The sequence below is a fragment of the Lactuca sativa genome, chromosome 2 (genome assembly GCF_002870075.4).
Source record: "Lactuca sativa cultivar Salinas chromosome 2, Lsat_Salinas_v11, whole genome shotgun sequence".
Classification (NCBI taxonomy): domain Eukaryota; kingdom Viridiplantae; phylum Streptophyta; class Magnoliopsida; order Asterales; family Asteraceae; genus Lactuca; species Lactuca sativa.
The window spans coordinates 168,576,581-168,597,412 of record NC_056624.2 but is presented as its reverse complement, the minus strand read 5'-3'; the positions used below and the strand labels follow the sequence as shown (position 1 = coordinate 168,597,412).

Genomic DNA, 20,832 nt, shown 5'->3' with positions numbered 1-20,832 from the left:
TGATCAGTGAAAAGTGTACACTTTATGCCATAAAGATAACGTCTCCATATCTTAAGGGCGAATACTACCGCTGCTAACTCCAAATCGTAAGTGGGGTAGTTCTTTTCATGCTCTTTCAATTGCCTTGATGCATACACTATCATCTTATCCCTTTGGGTCAGAACACATCCTAACCCAACTCCAGAGGCATCACTATAAACTGTGAAGTCATCAACTCCTTTAGGTAACGAAAGAATCGGTGCTTCACACAACTTCTTCTTTAACTTCTCAAAGCTTCCTATGCTTCTCATTCCAAGTATAGACAGCTCCTTTGTGGGTCAAAGCTGTCAATGGAGTCGCGATCGAAGAAAAGCCTTGGATAATTCAGTAATAATATCTGGCTAATCCTAAAAAGCTTCAGATCTCCATAGGACTTTCAATTCTAACCTTCAAGTTACAAAATAAATCCTTATTGAGGACTCCTCCTTCTTCTTGGAATAAGTATTTTCCTTCATTTATTGTAACAGACCGATGGGTCATGTTCTAATGATCTCTCATTGTATACTGCACTACTTAGACTCAGATATCCTAGGGACAAATTTTAGAAAAAATTATACCTTCCTTCATGTTCTAATGTGATACAATCATAGTTCAACATGTATCATTTCTAACTACCAACTTCTTTAACAATGAGTGCGATACTTCAAATGATCGCTTAGATCGTCTTTCATTTCAATCTTCTGGCTTAAGTCAAATGTTACATTGAACTTGGTTCTCTGAACCACTTAATAAAATCATCGTGGTCGGACTCAATTTGATATGACCTCTAAGGTCGGAATAACAATCATCTTCTTAGTCATTACCGAAACGATGGTAACGACAGACTAGAACAAGACGGAATCAAATAATAGCTTCTTGGTAACCTTGTGACTTTCCCTGATCCAAGTGCGATTCCTGTGCTTCCAGTAGTATAGATCTCTACTACTATTCACACCTACTCATACTCGTCCCAAGTACTGTCTCGCAGTCCCCAAGTCCTAAAATCACAAAACAATTTAACACATACAAATGTGTCCAATTAATCATAAAATTTTCCTAGACTCTACTAGGACTTCTTTCACGCGTATCTTCAATGATCAACTCTACTTCAACTTGGTTGGTGATGGAAATTCCAGATGATTGGGACAACTTCAAAAATTACACCAGCCATTCTATTCATCAGACGACAAAACTAGGGTTTATTTTATTTCCTTGAAACGATTACACAAAGGTTCAAGTTTACCCTATACTATGCCTCTCATAGGCTAAACTACTTGTTACTATTCACATTACTACTTCGTAACTTGATCTTCGGGTATCAAGTCTTGACTTCTACTTCCTAGTGTTATTAATCACTTCTTCAAGGATATCCTGAAATTCCTTTGGCGTTGATGGTGCATTTGGCCTTGTCACTTCATTTTTCTTCGGACAATTCTTAGAAATACGACCTTCTTCTTTACATCCGTAACACACCTGCTTGGGAATCGTACACTTATTGGTGTAATGCCCTATTTCTCCACACTTAAAGCGCTTCACCTTCCCGTCACAATTCCCAGAGTGTTTATTTTTGCACTTCCCGCACCATTTTCCTTTATCTCTTCTTTTGCCAAACTTTGAGGATATGTTGCTCTTGTTGGGCCTTGAAGACCCCTCAAATTTCCTCTTCTTGCCAACTTCAACTTTGTTGGCAGTTGTGTCATTGATCGTTTCCTCAATAGACTTAGCAACTCTAATAGTTGCCTCAAGAACAGATGCCTGACGTACTGGCACAACAAGTTCATCCTTACTTTGTTAAAGTAAATGTTTTGTTTCTTCCATCTGTTCACCTAACATCGTACGTACCATTGCCTGCACTCGAGTCATCGTGATTGGCTCAGGCTGTGGATTATCACTTCCGAACCCACTTTGAGTACTCGCCATTTCGATCTATACACTAATCGTAGGTGAATTTAGATCTTCATTTTCGTTAGATGTTAAGTCTTCAAAATGTTTATATGTTAGTTCCAATATCATAGTCATACGTTTAGAATCCTACACACATAAGGTTTTCAGATCCGGTCGGCAACAGACCATAGATCCAAACAAATAATAGCATCATTATAGTTATAACACAAAACATTTAGCACATAAAAGCATTTTATGCATCCTTCCTAAAATAAACTGGTGCTCGTGTCTAAATTATGGTAGACAGTCATCTCACAATCATCACTTAGCATTCTAAGTTTAAGTCTAGAAATCCTACAATTTCTTAATTCGCTTAAACTAATGCTCTGATATCAACTGTGACATCCCCTAATTTCTCGGCCAGAAAAGACCGATTTAATTTATGCTTTTTAAAATCAAATCAGAGAAATCTTTATAAAAGATGTTGCGGAATTGGTCCCCAAAACAAAATATGATAAAAGTTTGTCAAAACCTTTCTTTAAGAAATATATCATTTCCTTTTTATATCAAAACTTCAGGATGTCATGTTCCGATACAGATCAAAAGCATAAACAAGACATTATAAGCCTTACGACAGTTATTTGTAACTACTGGCCTATAATCCAAAATTCAGTCATCATCATCATCCGACTATGCTCGGGGTCCTCTACCTGTAATATAAACAACTGAGTGGGTCAGGCTTGGAAGTCTGGTAAGCATATAGGGTTTTCAACCCACAATACATAAATTTATTATGTTTAAACATCAATCAATCAACCGAATTACCCCAAACCCCATTATTTTATTTATTTCTTAAGGGTTTACCCTAAGAATCAACTATCACTCCTTCCTAAGGATTCATCCTAAGGAATAGACACAAAGTCACCTCGTGACGGGGGTTTATACAACTGGCACTAATTCCATAACTGGCAAAGTTTATTCAACATGTGCTAAGTCCATAGCTCTCATTTATCGACAGTATTATTTTCAGGCATTCTCTCCTGCAATACATGTAAATGGGTTTTTAGATTACATCAAATGAACATATAGTTCATTACACCTACAGGTTGCGGGCCTGCTAGTGTTCCATAGACTGTCTAGAATAGTCCATGGTTGTCATCCATACTCTGCTGAATGACAGGGGCCAACAATTTGGGTAAGTGATTCTCTCAAATTTTCACCACTCACCCTCAACTCATGATCAATATTATTGATCATCTCCTTTATCCAATTCACCTTTCATCATACCCACTATTTCATCTACCCATGTTTTTACCCAACATTTTTTGTAGATAAAAATACATATATAGTTTAAATTATTTAAAAACATGTGTAAATCATTCCTTCAGCACCCATCTCAAATAAACAAACAATATATATTCACACAACACGTATTTTATGTAAAATACTTCATATCTATGTGTAAGGTAAAAGTAACTACACACTCACTTGATTTAATGAAAACCGCGCAACAATTCATTTCCTAAAACGATCGTTTCTAATAAAGCCGGGAGTTTTATTGAGAAACCGGGCGCTGCGAGGGTCAGGCTTCGAAACCGAAAAGATAATTTTTTCGGGCTTCTCGGGCACTTCGTGGCGTATTCCGGGGCTTACAATCGATACCGGGGCTTTGGGGGATTCTAAGATGAAGAAAATATGAAGAGAGGGGCCAAATATGGCAAAACTCCAAAAGTAACCGAGAGCCTTCGCAAGTACCCTTCTATTTATAGGGTCCGAAGTCCTGATCCAATGGCTGAGAAGCTTCTGATCCGACGGCTGAGAGGCTTCGCAGGGGGTGGCTCGCACAAGGGTAGCATGTGCGAAGGGCTGCTGGCTTCTTGTGATTGGTCCGAAGCGTGTGTCCGATGCGCAGGTGGTCAGCATGTGCGAGGGTCTTGGTGGCACCCGCTGATTGGACCGCGGAGTCGTATCACACATGCAAGGCTCGGAGCTAGGGTGCGAGGTTCGATCCATATGCGAGCCTCGGATTGGACCTCCCTTCGGTCAAATCAGAATCTGACACGTGGCTTCGCATGACTCAGCAGCTTCGGTGACTCAGCAGCTTGGTGACTCAACAGGACACATGGCACTTTTTCAGCGAGGGTGACGTGGCAACTCGTGACTATGTGGATTTTCTCGATTTTTGCGTCAAAACTTCTAAAATCCATAACTTTTGCATACGAGCTCCGTTTTTGACGTTCTTTATATGCACGCGTAGCTAAAATTACGCTCTACAACTTTCGTTTAGACTTCGTCGGCTAATTTTGACTTAAAATTTTATATTATTATTTTTAACAGACCGGGACAGGAAATCCGTTAAAAATTCATAACTTCTTCATCCTACGTCTGTTTTCGTCAGAATTTTTACCGTTGTGCTCATAACGACGAGACCTTCAATTCCCGTTTAGGTTGTGTAGGCTAAAGATCGCTCGATCTAAAATTCGAGTTTTTTAGCTGTCTACTACTAAGCTGAAACTTCGAAAAATGATAACTTCCTCATACGAAGTCAGATTTAGGCGTTCTTTTTATCGAACTTCTCGGTTTAACGAATACTACGACTTTCGTTTAGATTACTAAGGCTAAAAAGTAGTTTATCAAAAACTCACTTTTTACGACATTCGGCACCGTGCCGGTTTTGTCGTGAAACTTCGACAGGTCATAACTTCTTCGTTATAACTCGGATTTCGACATTCTTTATATCCCCTAAATCCTTGTTTCGACCACTACAACTTTATGTAAAGATATCGGGCTTATCTCACACTTTAATTTTGACGCTTATTTTTATTTTTAATTAATTAAACCCTAATAATTAAGCATAAAACACATAATTCACATAAAATTCACATAATTCCTTTTCATTTCTTCTAAATGAGTTACAAAGGTTAACCTAGACCATTATGTCAATATTAATGCCTAGCCTAGAAACAAGAGCGTTACAGATATTATTGTTAATATATTATGAGAATAATATTTTAAAGGAATCATAATGTTATTTGATTAATATAAATCATATATTAATTGAGAATTAATTTGGTGACTTGAAGAGGTTAATTGAATAAAGGGGCATAAACTGTCAAATGTGTGATAGTTGTGTTTTGGGCTATGTATCCTTATGGATATAAGGGTGGACGGATTTTTGGGTTAGAGGACCATAAAATCGTCCAAGCCTAGTATCTAGGAGGATCTTGGATTGCTTAGGGCCTAAGTTATTCAATTAGGGTTAAAGGTGAAACCCTAGTAGCTCATAGTATAAATAGATCCCGAGGGTGAGGGAAATCGGTACTCATGCAAGGCGAGGAACCCTAGAGCCGATTTCTCACCCTCCTCTCTCTCTCTCTCTCTCTCAAGATCATTCTTTTGCTAGTTGGTGTTTGTAAGCCATTAGAGGAGTGACAATTGTGACTCTAAGCTCCAAGAAGAAGAAGTATCAAGCAAGTAATCCAAGGTATTGTTCTAGATCCATATTCATATGATTAGATTCAATTGTTTACATTAGATCTAGTATTGAAAGTCTTGGATACAATGCATGTTCAATTATAGAAACCTAGATCCAAGAAATTAGGGTTTGCATGTGCACATAGGAAAGTTCTCATGGCTCAAACCCATCACATAACTTCATGATCTATGCTCTTAGAACATATTAGAGCTTGAAAATCTCCTCAAGAACACATATAGGGCCGAGATCTTATCCATTCTTCATCAAAAACCAAAAACATCAAAGCAAAGTGAGTTCATACCCTTTTATTTTCGATTTTTACTTTGTTTGGGGGGAGAATACAAGTTGTTATGTGTAGATCTATGTGTGTATCCATGATTTTTTGTGTTTTCTTTAGTTACATATGTGTTTATGTGTTGTAAACTTCATGAACTAAAAGATTTACTAAAAGAGGATGATATTGGTACAACATAACACTTATTCCAACATATATCATAAGAAAAAAGGTTTAAAATTCATCTAGGATACTTAGATCTAAGAAAAACTTCATGAAAGGGGCTAAAATCGACAAATGACAAAGTATGGGTTAATTATGTAACCCACGACTAGTAAGGGGTTCAAAAGAATTTTTTTGCTAAATAATGGCTAAACGCGACATTTGAGACCTTATAGGGACAAAAAAATATAAATATTTTCATGAATTGGCCTTATGTGGGCTTTTCACGGTTTTGGACTCAAAAATTGTAATTTTTGGTCTTTTGTGGTTTTAATTGTCATTTTCAAGAAAGTTGTGTCAAATATGTAAATTTTTGATAAAAAGGGTCAAAGTTGCGAAATTATGAACATTTGGGCCAAAAAGATGAAATTTTCTATAAATGGGCCGAAAATGTATATTTTCACAAAAATCAAGCCAAAATTGATATTTTTGACAAAAATAAGTTAAAATGTTATTTTTACATAAACTAGCCTTGAATACAAGTTTTCTCCAAAATGGGGCCTAAAATGTTGTTTTTACTAAAATTGGGCCTTAAGTGTAAATTTTTGGCTTGATGGGCCAAGAATGTCAATTTTACAAAAAGTGGGCTTTTTATGCCATTTTAGTAAATAATTGAGCTAATACTAGTAAAATAATAACAAACGGGCTAATTTTGTCACTCTCATGTTATTGGGCCTTAGTGGCTCATTTATATGTTTGATAGGTCCTGGATACTATTTGTATGTTTATTGGGTCTCATTGACCCATTAACATGCTTGACGGATCTTGGATACTATTTGCGTGCTATTTGGGCCTGTAAATACCTTACATGTGAAACATGCCTTAGTTGTCCTTTTACATATATTTTAGGCCCATGTTATATAATCTCATTTTCCTTCGGGCCTGAAAACGACTTACATGTTTAGTGAGCCTCAGTTGTTCAAATACATGGTTCATTGGGTTTGTAATGAGTTTTATATTTTTCTCTTCGCGTAAACTCGATTAAGGATCTAGTGAGACGTGTCGGTTGACACATATTGTGTGTAAGATCGTAGCCTGTAGTTATAACCAGAGTCTCTTGGAGGGAGAGCGGGGGTTTGTGGATAGATCTATACGGGGATGACACCCCACACCCGATTTGTTCACTACAGTTAGATTACATAAGTCTGGGGTGACCAAAAACCTTATTCTATTTTCCGTCGGCGTTCATAAACGCCAAGACAGGCGAACTTGTAATTATCTAGCATGGTTATAACGACTGACTTAGAGGAATTAACATTATGAAATTTACGGGAGACCATTCTCTTTTCTCTTTGGATTACTCGGGAATATACTCGCGCCGGTACTCAACCTCGGGGTTGATATACCAGCATTCTCTTTTACAGGCAACATAGGGTTGTCTGGGGGCATTCTCGTTACATTCTCTTCATTTACTTTTGGAATTATACTGAACAAAAACACACATACATTATTGCAATATTAGACACAAACACACTAAACTATTTTAAGAAAATACAAGATTTTCTCGTGATCACAAAGTTATACAAATTGTAACGCCCGTAGATCCGGGCTAGTCAATTTAGAGAAGATAAGCATCAAAAATGACTTTTTGATGGAAGATTATTTAGAAGGATTAACCTTAACTAAGTTATAGTATATGTTACAAGGATTTTGTACGTACAAAGAACGCCGAAATCCGAGTTATAACGAAGAAGTTATGACCTGTCGAAGTTTCACGAAAGAACCGGCACGACACAGCGCGACGTAAATAGTGAATTTACGTTAGAGCGATATTTGGCCTTAGCAATCTAAACAAAAGTCGTAGAATATGTTAAACCGAGAGTGTACATAAAAAGAACATCTAAATCTGACTTCGTATGGGGTAGTTATGATTTTTCGAAGTTTCGGCTTAACAGTGTACAACCCGAAGTTCGAATATGAGATCGAGAGATATTTATGTTGGGTTTTGAGCATTGTAACACTCCTAAGTGTACATGCAACCCTAAATACCTTGGATCTATGTTTTCTCTATTATACATGCAAATAAGAACTTCCAAGGTATTATCCTAATCTAGCATACAAAACAATGAGAGTAACAAGATAGAATACATACCTCTTTGATGTAGAAAGTCTTCATGAGGCTTGAGTGCCTAGTGCCCCAAGTGTGACACCTCAAATGGTTCACACAACACCAAATACACTTGGAATAACTTGAGAGAAATCTACACTTCATGAAATCGGCTAGCCCTTCCATTACTCACACTAGTGGCCGATTTTGTCAAAAATAAGATCTTTATATAGTGTTACAATTAGGGTAAACCCTAATTGTCATGACTTTCCATTTCCTTGGATACATGGGTTCAAATACACCATGGAGCATCCATGGACCATCCTATGGGTTTTAGCTCAACTTGATTATCCATGGAGCATTAGCCCACTATACAAGTATGGATGATTTACACAATCAACCCATATATTTAATTAGTCTTCTTTTGATCACTTAATTAATCCTAGATTAATTCTTGATCAATACTAATTAAATAATCTTATTATTCTTATTATTAATATACTAGAACTTATAATATATTAATAACCATAAGTGTCTTATTTCTCTCATTATAGTCTATCCAAGTGCATGATGTCATGCAACCCAAATGGACCATGCCGGGTCGGGTCAAGTCTTACCAATTATAGTTATGGACTTAGACATTAATCCAACAGTCTCCCACTTGGATAAGTCTAAAATTATTATTGCGTATGACTTCAGGAACCAACTGGCAATCGTAGCTCTCAAAAGCTTATGTCGAACTCTGACCTTGTCGATGAACTCTGACCTTTGTCAATGACTTGTCCATTAGATAAGGGATCACATATTCCTCCATTCTAGATATCATATGGACTGAGACATGGATTATAATCATTCTCTCTGTCCATTTGTTGTTTCCCGATTTTCGATTTATGACGACTGACTAATTGAACAAATCAAATCAGTCCTGGCCCGGCCGAGCACTTCCATTTGCCATCATCAAATCATCGAGGGGCCCACAAATATCGCTTTTATCCCGAAGGTAAAAGGAATGGATAAACGACCTTGTGCGCTGCGGAAAGGCCATGCGCGCCATACACTGGATTGGCTGCTACTTCTCCTCTCAGGGCTTGACACGTGGCGACTTTCTACAGGGGCGACGTGGCTGACTTTGGGCGCAAACTATGCGCGTCACGCGCGCGCATCGATTTTCAAAATTTCAAAAGTTGCGTAACTTTTTCATATGAGCTCTATTTTTTTATGTTCTTTATATCCACACGTAACTATCGGCGAGATCTACAACTTTCATTTAGACTTCATCGACTATTTTTGAATTAATTTATTTCATAAAGGCTTAGACTGATAAATTCTGTATAAAACGCATAACTTTGTCATCCGACGTTCGTTTTCAACTGTCTTTATATCATTAAACTCCTATTAACGAGATCTTTAATTCTCGTTTATATTATTTCGACTAAAAATTAACCGATTCGATTTCTGAGTTATATGCTGTTATTGAATCTTAGAAAATCCATAATTTCCTATAATGAAGTCAGATTTAGACGTTCTCTATATGCACGCTCCCGATTTAATGACTACTACGACTTTCGTTTAGTTCACTAAGACTAATACGTAACTTAACAAAAACTTACTTTCTATGACGCGCGATGCCGTATCGAGTTAAATCGCGAACTTTCAACGGGTCATAACTTATTCGTTATAAGTTCGATTTAAGCGTTTTCTCATATCTCCAGAATCCTTTTCACGACTACTTTAACTTTCGTGAATGATATTCAGCCTAAATATTATTATATTTAGACGCATGTTTTATTTATACTTTATTATATCGTTATAAGCATCTATATTGCTCATAATTACACATAAATCACAAAATAGTCAAATAATTCTTCTTTATTACTTCAAAATATGTTACAATTGTTGACATTAACTATTATATCATCTTATTAATGCTTAGCGGGAAAGACGAACGTTACAGTGAGCCTGATGTACATGCATTATATATGTATTGTTGTGTGAAATATTTTGGGGGAACTCACTAAGCTTTGGTTTATAATTATGAATTTAAATATTTTTTAGGTATTTATCGGATTGCGAATGCGGGACTGTACACACGTACATCAATAGTTTTATGACTCGAGTTTCCACATTGTCTCCCCTTATAAGTCTGATTTTGAATTATGTTTTTTGAACAAATAGCTTGAGTCAATGTAATTTTATAAAAATGAGTGTTTATTCTATTTTAAAATTGAAAAAGTTTATATTGAAATTTGGGACGCTATAATTTTTCTAAAAAACAAATGCCATTTTTTAACCGAAACATGGTTTTTTTTTAATGCAACTTCACTTAAGAAAAAAACCCTATTATAACTGAAAGAGGTCTAGATATAACCATATTTAAAAAAACCAAAACCTGTTTAAAACTAATATATGCACACCTCTACTTTTTAGTGTGTTGAGACTAAATGGAATGCATCACAATGCATTTATGTGTGAAGGTATGTCAAATTACATAAAATCATTACACTACTAATAGTGAGAAATGATATTTGTGAGTAACTATATAGTCATATAGAGAGATATAAAGAAGGTTTTTTCTCTCTCATATGTAAAAGAATGTAGCAGACTTTACGGATGGTCACAAAGTCACAATGCATGGTGATGTTTGGTGGTAAGTCAATGCATAACTTAGTGGTGACAAGTCACCTCGTTTAGCCTTAGAATTCACAAGTTTATTGTTTATTTACATTCATCAAAAAGAATACTTCAAAATTTCAATAATGAATCAAACTTTTTATCGCATTACATTTTCTGGATTAACTCAAATAGAAATGGGCCAGTGCAGGCCCAACTAGAGATGCAAGTGCAACAGAACAGTTTCTCATTCTCTGCCACCGACCGAGTTACAGAAGGGTTCAACTCGGTTAGCTTACATCGAGTCCTCACAAAACTCTTCAAACCCTTTCTCTTTATTTAGGTAGCCGCTTCTGAGAAATCGATCTTTCCCTTCGTCATCCGTCATGAAATCGTTTTGATTCATTAATCTATATATCCGTTTCGTTGTTATCACACTGAAATCCTAAAATCTGTGATCCGATCTTGAAAAACATGGGGGATTACAATGATGCGTTCATGCGCAACAACAACGCCGCCGTTCAGGCTCGAACGAAGCAGCAGAACCGAGCTAATCTCATGCAAATGAAGCTGGTATATTTATATCCTTAAAAACCCTAACTTTGATTCTGTTTTAGGTGAACTTTACTTGTAGAAAAAAAATTGTCGCCCTAGCCTCTAGGTTTGGTTAATTTCTTTACCGCAATCTGCGTTTCTGTATTATGCGATTAAATCGAAACTAGGAGATTTTAGCTGGTTTTCTTTGTAGTGGATTCGGAAATTGTAGGGGTTTGTATCATTGTTCGTAATATTAGCTGGTGATTGTTGTAATTAGGGCTTCAATTGAGAATTAGGTTTCAGTGAAATTGGATTAATTATTGAGTTGAGAACTCTAGGTTGAAGTTATTAGCAAACAAGGTTGTGGAAGGATCAAATTCTCATTGAGTTTGAGCAATGATGCTGTTTGTTTTACTTGCTTTCGCTTGCACCTTTGCCCTCAAGTTTAAGTGTAGGAGATTGTTTCTATTGTTTGTTTCAGATTGGACAGAGTCATCCAACAGGATTGACTAATAATCTGTTAAAGCTTTTCGAACCACGACCTCCTCTGGAGTATAAACCACCTCCTGAGAAGAGAAAATGTCCACCATACACAGGTATGTGATACATGTTATACTATTTAAGTTCTAATCCATACATTGCAGGTTGAAAAATCTAATTGATTTGCTTCTATTTTCATTTGAAAAGGCATGGCACAATTTGTTAGCCACTTTGCTGAGCCCACTGATCCTGAATATGCTCCACCAGTAGAAAAGGGTGAAACACCTGTAAGATTCTTCATTTAGCAAACTATATACATGTTAATCATCCATTATATGTTAATTATCTTTTGGTTGATACTTGATGTACATTTGTGAATCAGGGCCAACGGAGGGCTAGGATTCACCAGTTAAGACTAGAAGAGGGTGCAAGAAAGGCAGCTGAGGAGCTTGAGAAATGTAAGAATACTTTTTTCTTTTTCTTTCTTTTTGAGTCAATAGATTCTAAAGCTATAATAGTAGTGACTTATACATATTTGCTTATACAGATGATCCAAACGGCGATCCAAATATCTCTGGAGATCCATACAAGACATTGTTTGTTGCTAGGCTTGTGAGCATTACTCTCTTTTGCATTGATGCATTTTTAGACTTTATGTCTTTCTAGTTTCTTGATTTAATTGAGTTAATATTTTTTCTTTTTACTTTCAGAACTATGAGACAACAGAGAGCAGAATTAAAAGGGAGTTTGAGGCATATGGGCCAATCAAACGGGTAGGTTTTGTAGAGTACCCTAAAAAGGGGCTCAAGGTTATAGCCTTTTATTCGGTAAGAGGTTTGGTTATATGGTACACAGACAACATCCTCAACCTGTTGTCTGCAAAACATCTTTCAGAAATAAACAATTAATTTTTTATAAAAAAACCCAATTTGGAAATAAAGCTGATAACCCATTATCCAGACATTATTATTTCACAGATTTTATCATATGCTCGTACCTGGGTTATCTGAAAAAAGATTATAATTATATATAAGTATTGAAGTTTTTAATAAGAGATTGTTCATGGGTAAAATTTACAACAATTTGGTAAGAATAAATCTGCTAACTGCATACATGATTGTCAATGCCATATTGCCATATCAATACACCTTTAACATGATGCTTGCTATTAATGATTTTTCTGAAACAACAAACATGGAGAATTGTAAGTGTGTCTTTCCATTTTCAATGCATTTACTTGTGAATCGTGATGCTAGAATAAGATCTATCCGACAATACACAGTAAGTTTGAGAAAATTACATGCCTATCCTTTCTCCAATATCCGAATAGTAAGTTGGAAGTTCAGTCAAATCGGTAATTTTTCCTCAGGTATTATTGCCCACCCATTCTACTGCCCCTCATAGTTTCTTTTCTTTTCTTTTCCCCTTTTCTTTTTCTCTCTCTGCTCAAGTCACAAATCAAGAATCCGGGTATTTTGGGTATTATTCTAGTAAAAAGCTTATAGTCACCATCCATGGTAAGGGCAATTGTGTCATGTCACTTGTTAAAAGGTATCCTACTTCAGCAGATGAATGATGCAAGAAATGGAGACTATGAATGGGTAAAACATTTAGGGAGTGCATCTCTTCTCTTCTTTTCAAAGTTGTTGCATTTTTTGCTACTGAAAATTTCTTACTTTTGGATTCAAAGGGTATCATACCATATCATATCATATCAAAAACGTTTCAGAAGTTGAGAAGATTTCCTGGTATTTTATATATATAAACCAATTATATCATTTTTCTAGTAATTTATTTATTTAATTAAATAGTCCCTGGTAAGGGGAGGGTAGTTTGTTGGAGAAATTGGCTACAAATTCTAGCAGTGATGATGATGATTGATGCATCTATTCTCGCCTCGGGAGCCTATAAATTAAAAGGTGAGCACGGCTATTAAGGCTTAGTCGCCTGTTTGCCGTGCATTAGGATTTTATAAAATTGCTAACTTCATCTGCATGTTTTTTTTACAACCTGTTCAAATCCAAAAGAGTATGATTTTTCTATTTTTTTTTTTATATAAATCGATCTGGATATTTTGTCTAATTCACAAGAGTTTTTAGGTTCGCTTGATTGCTGATAAAGAGACGAATAAACCAAGAGGATACGCTTTCATTGAGTACATGCATACACGCGATATGAAAGGTTTTCCTTTTTTGCATCTCATATCTCACTTCCTTTTTATTATTATCATTATTATTAAAATTGCATGTGTTATGGAATTTATAGCTGCATATAAACAAGCGGATGGAAGGAAGCTTGATAACAGAAGAGTGCTTGTGGATGTTGAACGTGGAAGAACCGTTCCTAACTGGCGGCCACGTAGGCTTGGTGGTGGACTTGGGACCACCAGAGTTGGTGGTGAGGAAGTCAACCAGAAGAACTCCGGGAGGTAATTTGTCACATGTTTTTTTTGTTTCTAGAATCGAGTGATTCTAATTTGGCACATGTTGTTTTTGTGATCAGAGAACAACAGCAATCAGGAGGAGCTTCTCGATCCGTAGAGCCACGAGCAACTGAAGAGCGAGGAGATAGGTAAATTAAATAATAAAATTATTTATTATTATTATATGGTTTTGATAATTAAATATTATTCAGAGAGAGGGAGAAGTCGCGTGAGCGCGAAAGGGTGGTTAAGGAAAGATCGCGCGAGCGTGAGCGCGAGCGGTCCCACGACAAGCCAAGAGAACGGGAACACCGCGACGACCGGCACCGCGACCGTGACCGTGACCGTGATCGAACCGGTCGTGACCGTGACCGGCACCGTGACCGCGACCGCGACCGGGGGGACCGTGAGCGCGACCGTAGCAGTCGTCACCGTGAAAAGGATCGGGAGAAAGATTATGAGGTGGGGGATGTTGAGGCGTTGGATCGTGATCGTGGGAGGTCGCGTGATAAGGATTATGAGTATGATCGCAGTGAAAGACATGAGAGAGATAAACATGGAGGAGGGGATAATGTTAGGGGGAAAAGCTATGATGATCGTGATCGTGGGGATATGGAGGAGTGGTATGAGCATGGTGAGCATGGGAATAGTAAGCGTGTGGATGCGGACCGTGATATGGGAGGTGTTGGTGGTGGACGGTATGATTATTATGATGAGGAGCGGTATGAACATCAGGATCATGATCGGTATGATCAGATGGAGGATGATGTGTATGAGCCAGGAAAGGTGGAACCGCGTGATAAGGATCGTGAACGTGAGTATAGGCGATCCGATAGGTCGCTTTCTCGGGACTATGAGTATTGAATTACTGAGAGCATAAGGTGCATGCACGTATGTGTTTTGTTTTTGTTTTTGTGTGTTGTTATGGACCCTTGGATTTAACTTTTGTGGGTGGTATTGGATTGTTTTTTTTTTATAAGTTGTAATATCAAGTTTATTAGACTATGCGTGCCTCGTGATTTGTTTTTAAGTTTTCATGAAATGGAGACTGCCTTGTGCTCTTGTGTTGTGGGCTTGTGGTACATGAAATTCAAAATAGCCCAAATAGTGAAAACTAAAAGGATTAGTGACCTACTGGATTTTCAACAGAAACTTGTACAAAAGAATATCTCTAACAGTTGGATTTCTCTTGTTTGTTTTCAGACCCCTTATTTGCAAATCATACGCTTTTGAATTGGACAGAGAACTCTTGTTTGGAGATGTAAAATTAAAGAAAAGTGATTTTAATGTTGAACAAAATGAATACCTCACATTGAAGAATTCATATTCGATAGAATACTTACCTAGTAATCAATGCTAATCACCTACACATTATATTGTAATTGAAAAAAAGGCCTTGCAATCTCATTGAAACAGTTTGGTACCATTTTCAATAAAAGAAGTGTAGAAAAGGTCCCAAAAATATTCAAGCTTTTCACCGTTTATAAATTTAAAAAATGCCAAAAATATACAAAGGCAAAGAAAAGTTATGAAGAGGCTAATCGGTCAAGTGGAAACATAATCTCATTAGCATGCTAATCAACCTTCATAGTCGCTATGTACTGCATTTTTTTCGAATGACTGGTCACCCTGTGGTTGAAGATTCAAACCTGAGACCGCTGCTAACTTGAACATATGTCAAAATAATATACTAGGTTTAGGAGCCTAGTGAGTCCTACACGGACTAAAAGTCATATCAAAGTATATGCATGAACACAATTTATACACTAGTGCAACAACCCCAACTTCAATTAAAACCTCTTTAGACATCCTAAAACTATATTTTTAGGGAAGCATTACATAACACAAAGTACATTGTTATAACTCCATAATACTCAATAACCATCTTTGAGGGTGTGTAGAAAAAGATCTGATCCAAAACATATATTGAATATATAATCACAATTAAATTAGATTGGTTTTGAAATTTCAATATCTAATTAGAGTGGTTCGATTTTTGGATGATAGCGAAAATCCAATAAAAACCAAACCAATTGATCTAATCTAATTACTATCCTATTGGATATCCAATTAGATATCCAACTTGATACCCAAATTTAATATATCCATTTATAATCCAATTAGTATTCGGTTTAAATTATTAAAAAATATTAATATAAATATTTCAATTATTTAAAAATTTAATGAAATTTAGATGGATCCGATTGGATGAAAATTATATAGATCAAGTTTGATATATAGGATATCGAATATTAAATATCTAATGAATACAAATTATCAAATTCAATTTCAAATTATTCAATTTCAAATTAGACCAATTCAGTTGGGTTAGTTGTAGCGAATTGGATTGGATCGATTGACAACATCCAATATCCAATGGATGACTGGACTAGATCGGTTGTATTAAAAAGCATTGGATATTTGATGATGAACACTCCTAACCATCTTAAAGATAAAACAATGTAACATGCAATGTATGTTATGTTATGGCATTAAAATCCAAATCCCAAAGTCATATAATCTCATTTTGTCATTGTATCTCATCACTTGGGGACTTGCCAAGGTAAACCCGAAAGAAAAAAATGGTGCAACTCCATTCGACTACACTTACTTGCTTCAACTCATATCTTGGGGGTGTGACCCCATTTGATATTACTAGCCGTTTACCCGCGCCAAGCGACAAGTGTGACAATGGTGGTTGAATGCTGAAAGATGAATTAAACCCTAGAAATGGAAACGTCAGCGATATATATCCAAGATCTGTGAACAGAAATTACGAGATTTGGGGAAATATGGATATAAGGAATGAACCGGGTCAAAATAGCCTAAGAATAGGAGATAAGAGATTTGGCCTTTTTAACTGTTGACCATATGTACTCTACTCTTTTTGTAATGCATAAATTGATTGTACAAATGCATTGTATGTTTGTACGACTTAAAATTCTGCGTTTGACCAAAAATGTTTTATAAGGTAATTAAGATTATATTGTGTACATGTTTCAAAACATTTACACGAGCGATTCATTACCTCTTACCAATGTATTGAGAGTACTGATTATCAAATAATTTATATATTTGTTTAGAGAATACCTTTAAAGTCTTAATGATTTTTGCTAGATCAACCATGTGTGAGTGCAGCTGGTGAAGACATAGAGTATCTTTATCATAGCAAATTAAGGTATTGGCCTATTGGGTATTGAGGTCGACCACTACAAATAACTGTGTTCAATCTTCTTCCCTTAAGTTTTAATATTCAACATTTTACATATTGGTGTAGCATTGTAATCTCTTATAGGAAGAAAGATTGTATTTTGAAGTTCTTTGTATTTTATTATTATATAAATGAAAGTACCGTATTTATCTTTATAAACTTTGTTTCGGTGTTCAAGAAACTTGTAAAACATGTTTAAACTTTTAACTTTCTATCATCAACTCCCCCAAGGGGCACTATTAGACTTATAAAAAGATATCTTTCTAAAAATAAGGGTTTTCATAAAAGGAGAAGATTTTATACAAGATGCATAAAAGAAAACTGTTTTATAAGTTTAAAACGGGTTTAATACAATTATCAAAAAGTTTTCCTTACAAAACTTGGGTCCAAGTGCACCAAAAGGGTAGACATATTCGATATGGGCCGTTAGTTTTGGGTTGAGATAATCCCGACCAACCGATATTTGTACACCTACTCGACCGAATTTATAAAGCAATACACGTGCCATTTTTGCTACTTTTGACAACCCTAATCTCTTAGAAGTTTTTTCTTAAAGATTTAGCATATTTTATGGAACATAACATATGCTAAAATACTTCGAAACACACTTACAAATCCTTTTATTGTACATATTTTGATCTTTAGTTGGGACTAAGTGGTTGAATATCTACGAAATGTATAAAAAGTAAGTGTTGTATTATTGTGAGAAAGGGGGAGATCCATATTTGGCACTTATATTAATGTGAAGTGGACTTAACATCATATTTTGTATAAATAGTCTAAGTCCATCCTTCAAGTAACATGTTACTAGTGAATGGCCCCTAACAATGTCAAACTCAATCTTATTTCATTAAATAAAGATTTAATGTCCGAGTTAAGAGAGAACAGATTTTGTATAAGTGTTAAATAAACATTCAATCAAGTTCAATCCTCATTATAAACATACCGTTTTGCTTTGTATCATAAAAGTATTGAGTATTAACATTTACAAAATGGTCGATTATGGAAACTAACAACACTATCAACGTCAACCTATAAATCATTTAAAGTAATTTTAAGTAAGTAATTTACTTCATACAAAATACATGATAGCAACAGGCTATGAATCAGGATCGAAAATACCCAACACAACAAATTATAACAGGTTGAAAACTAAACCTGAAATTACTCGATACAGTTACACCACGAGACTTCCGATTTAGCTGCCCAAGTTCACCTTCTAATTACCTGTAACGAATTAGAATAGCATGGACTTTGATTCCTCCATTAAAATACAGAGAAAGCAAATAAATTTCAGGAACTTCAAAAAACTGCTTCATTCCTTTTTTTTTTTCTGTACATATACGCCAAAGAAAATACCCACTAACCACGTTTCCTAAACTTGTGGAAATCAAAAATAAAACTAACTTGACAGCTTCAACAATAAGTAAAAAGACAACAATAAAAAAAACTAACAAATGGAAAATAACTTGTGGGTTAAACAAAAACACGTGGTTAACTTCATCTCAAGACAGTCACTTAATGTAGTAACTCGAGTTGGGCTACCGTGACCCATTTCTGATCTGGGCTTGTGACTGTTAAGTTGCAATTTTGATCCGGTATATGCCTATCATCCTCCCCGACTGTGAAAAAGTTTGACCTCAAACTTGGAAGGTCTTCATCAGGGTCGTAGTAAGGTTGGAGATCAGCAACATTAATGGTAGCGGATGCAGATGTATTTCCCGATAAGTCAATTTCATAGGCATTGTCATTGACTTTGCTGAGAACTTTAAAAGGGCCATCCGCACGTGGACTTAATTTGGAACGCCTTTTGGAAGGGAATCTCTCTTTTCGAAAGTGTAACCAAACAAGATCACCTGGTTTAAAAAACACATGTTTTCGTCCCTTGTCCCGACGATATTTAACCAGTTCATTTGACTTGGTAATTTTATCATGAACCTGTTGATGAATTGTCTTGATATCAGCTGCTGCATCACTTGCTTCTTTACTAAACTTAGTGGTCGTGTCAAGGACAGCTAAATCAAGGGGTGTGGATGGATTCAGCCCATAAACAACCTCAAAAGGACTACGGCCTGTGGTCTTGCTAGGAGCCCGGTTGTATGCAAACTCAGCGCGTGGTAACAAGTCCTCCCATTCTTTCAGGTTAGTGGTGATAAGTGAACGGAGTAACGACCCAAGTGTGCGATTAGTAACTTCTGTCTGACCATCTGTTTGAGGATGGCTAGCGGTGCTAAATTTGAGTTTCGTTCCCAATTTCCGCCATAGAGTCAGCCAGAAATGACTCAAGAACTTAGCATCTCGATCACTAACCATGGTTTTCGGAATCCCATGAAGTCGAACTATCTCCTTGAAGTATAATGTCGCGATCTTGACAGCATCATAGGTGGTATGACACGCTACAAAGTGTGCCATTTTAGAAAATCGGTCGACGACAACCATTATGGAATCCTTGTGCTGCCGGGTACGGGGCAACCCGGTAATGAAATCTATACTCACATCCTCCCAAGGCGCAACAGGGACTGGTAGTGGCAGGTATAAGCCGTGTGGAGACGACTGACTTTTGGCTTGATGACATTGAAGACATCGTCGTATGTAATGACCCACATCTTTATTCATTTGTGGCCAAAAAAACTGGTGCCGCACAATATGAAGTGTTTTGTCAACTCCAAGGTGACCAGCCAAGCCACCTTCGTGTGCTTCCTGTAGGATAACCAACCGCACACTGTGGCGAGGAACACATAACCGCTGTCTTTTAAAAAGAAACCCATTAAAGATGTGAAATTCGCCGTTAGCATGGTTGCAACAAGTGTGATATATTTCCCCAAAATCAGGGTCTGTTGGGTATGCACATTGTAAAAGATCGAGTCCCATAACTATAGGTTGAAGCGAATTCAATAAGGAATATTTACGAGATAAAGCATCAGCACCTCTATTTAACTTCCCTGCCTTGTGTTTAATTGTGAATGTGAACGCCTGAAGGAATTCGACCCATTTAGCATGTCGTGGCTGAAGTTTATGCTGGCCTTGGATGTACTTTAATGCCTCATGGTCAGAATGTAGAATGAATTCTTTAGAAATCAAATAGTGTTGCCAATGATCCAAGGCCCGAACAATTGCATAAAATTCCTTATCGTAAGTTGAGTATCGCCTCTTTGCATCATTAAACTTTTCGCTGAAATAAGCAACGGGACGGGTTTGTTGGGACAGAACCGCGCCTATGCCGACACCAGATGCGTCACACTCGACTTCAAACATCTCCTGAAAACATGGTAACGCTAATACTGGAGTAGACGATAGCTGTAGTTTGAGCTCATCAAAAGCTCGTTGAGCTTGAGGTGTCCACTTGAATATTTTGAATCTGGTAATGTCAGTCATTGGAGCGACGATGGTGCTGAAGTTTTTGATAAAACGCCGGTAAAAAGAGGCGAGACCATGAAAACTTCGAACTTGTTGGATGGATTGCGGGACGGGCCAGTCGCGGATTGCTTGAACTTTCTTCTCATCTACTTGTATTCCTTGTTCAGTAACTAGATAACCAAGAAAATTGACTTGTTTCGTGAAAAACTCGCATTTTTCCAAGTTTCCATATAACTTTTCTTGATCAAGGACTTGGAATAGTTGAACAAGATGAGTCTGATGATCTTCCATACTC

General features: G+C 36.5%; 1 protein-coding gene across 1 annotated transcript; it reads left to right on the top strand.

Annotated features, from left to right (window-relative positions):
• The first annotated feature begins 10,806 nt into the window (after positions 1–10,806).
• LOC111902965 (U1 small nuclear ribonucleoprotein 70 kDa) lies at positions 10,807–15,038 on the top strand. Its single transcript, XM_023898761.3, has 10 exons — positions 10,807–11,103; positions 11,549–11,663; positions 11,755–11,834; positions 11,930–12,005; positions 12,095–12,159; positions 12,258–12,320; positions 13,647–13,728; positions 13,813–13,975; positions 14,050–14,118; positions 14,182–15,038. Exons 1-10 carry the CDS (start codon positions 11,005–11,007, stop codon positions 14,831–14,833), a joined length of 1,464 nt encoding a protein of 487 aa, XP_023754529.1. The 5' UTR covers positions 10,807–11,004; the 3' UTR covers positions 14,834–15,038.
• The last annotated feature ends 5,794 nt before the right edge of the window (positions 15,039–20,832 follow it).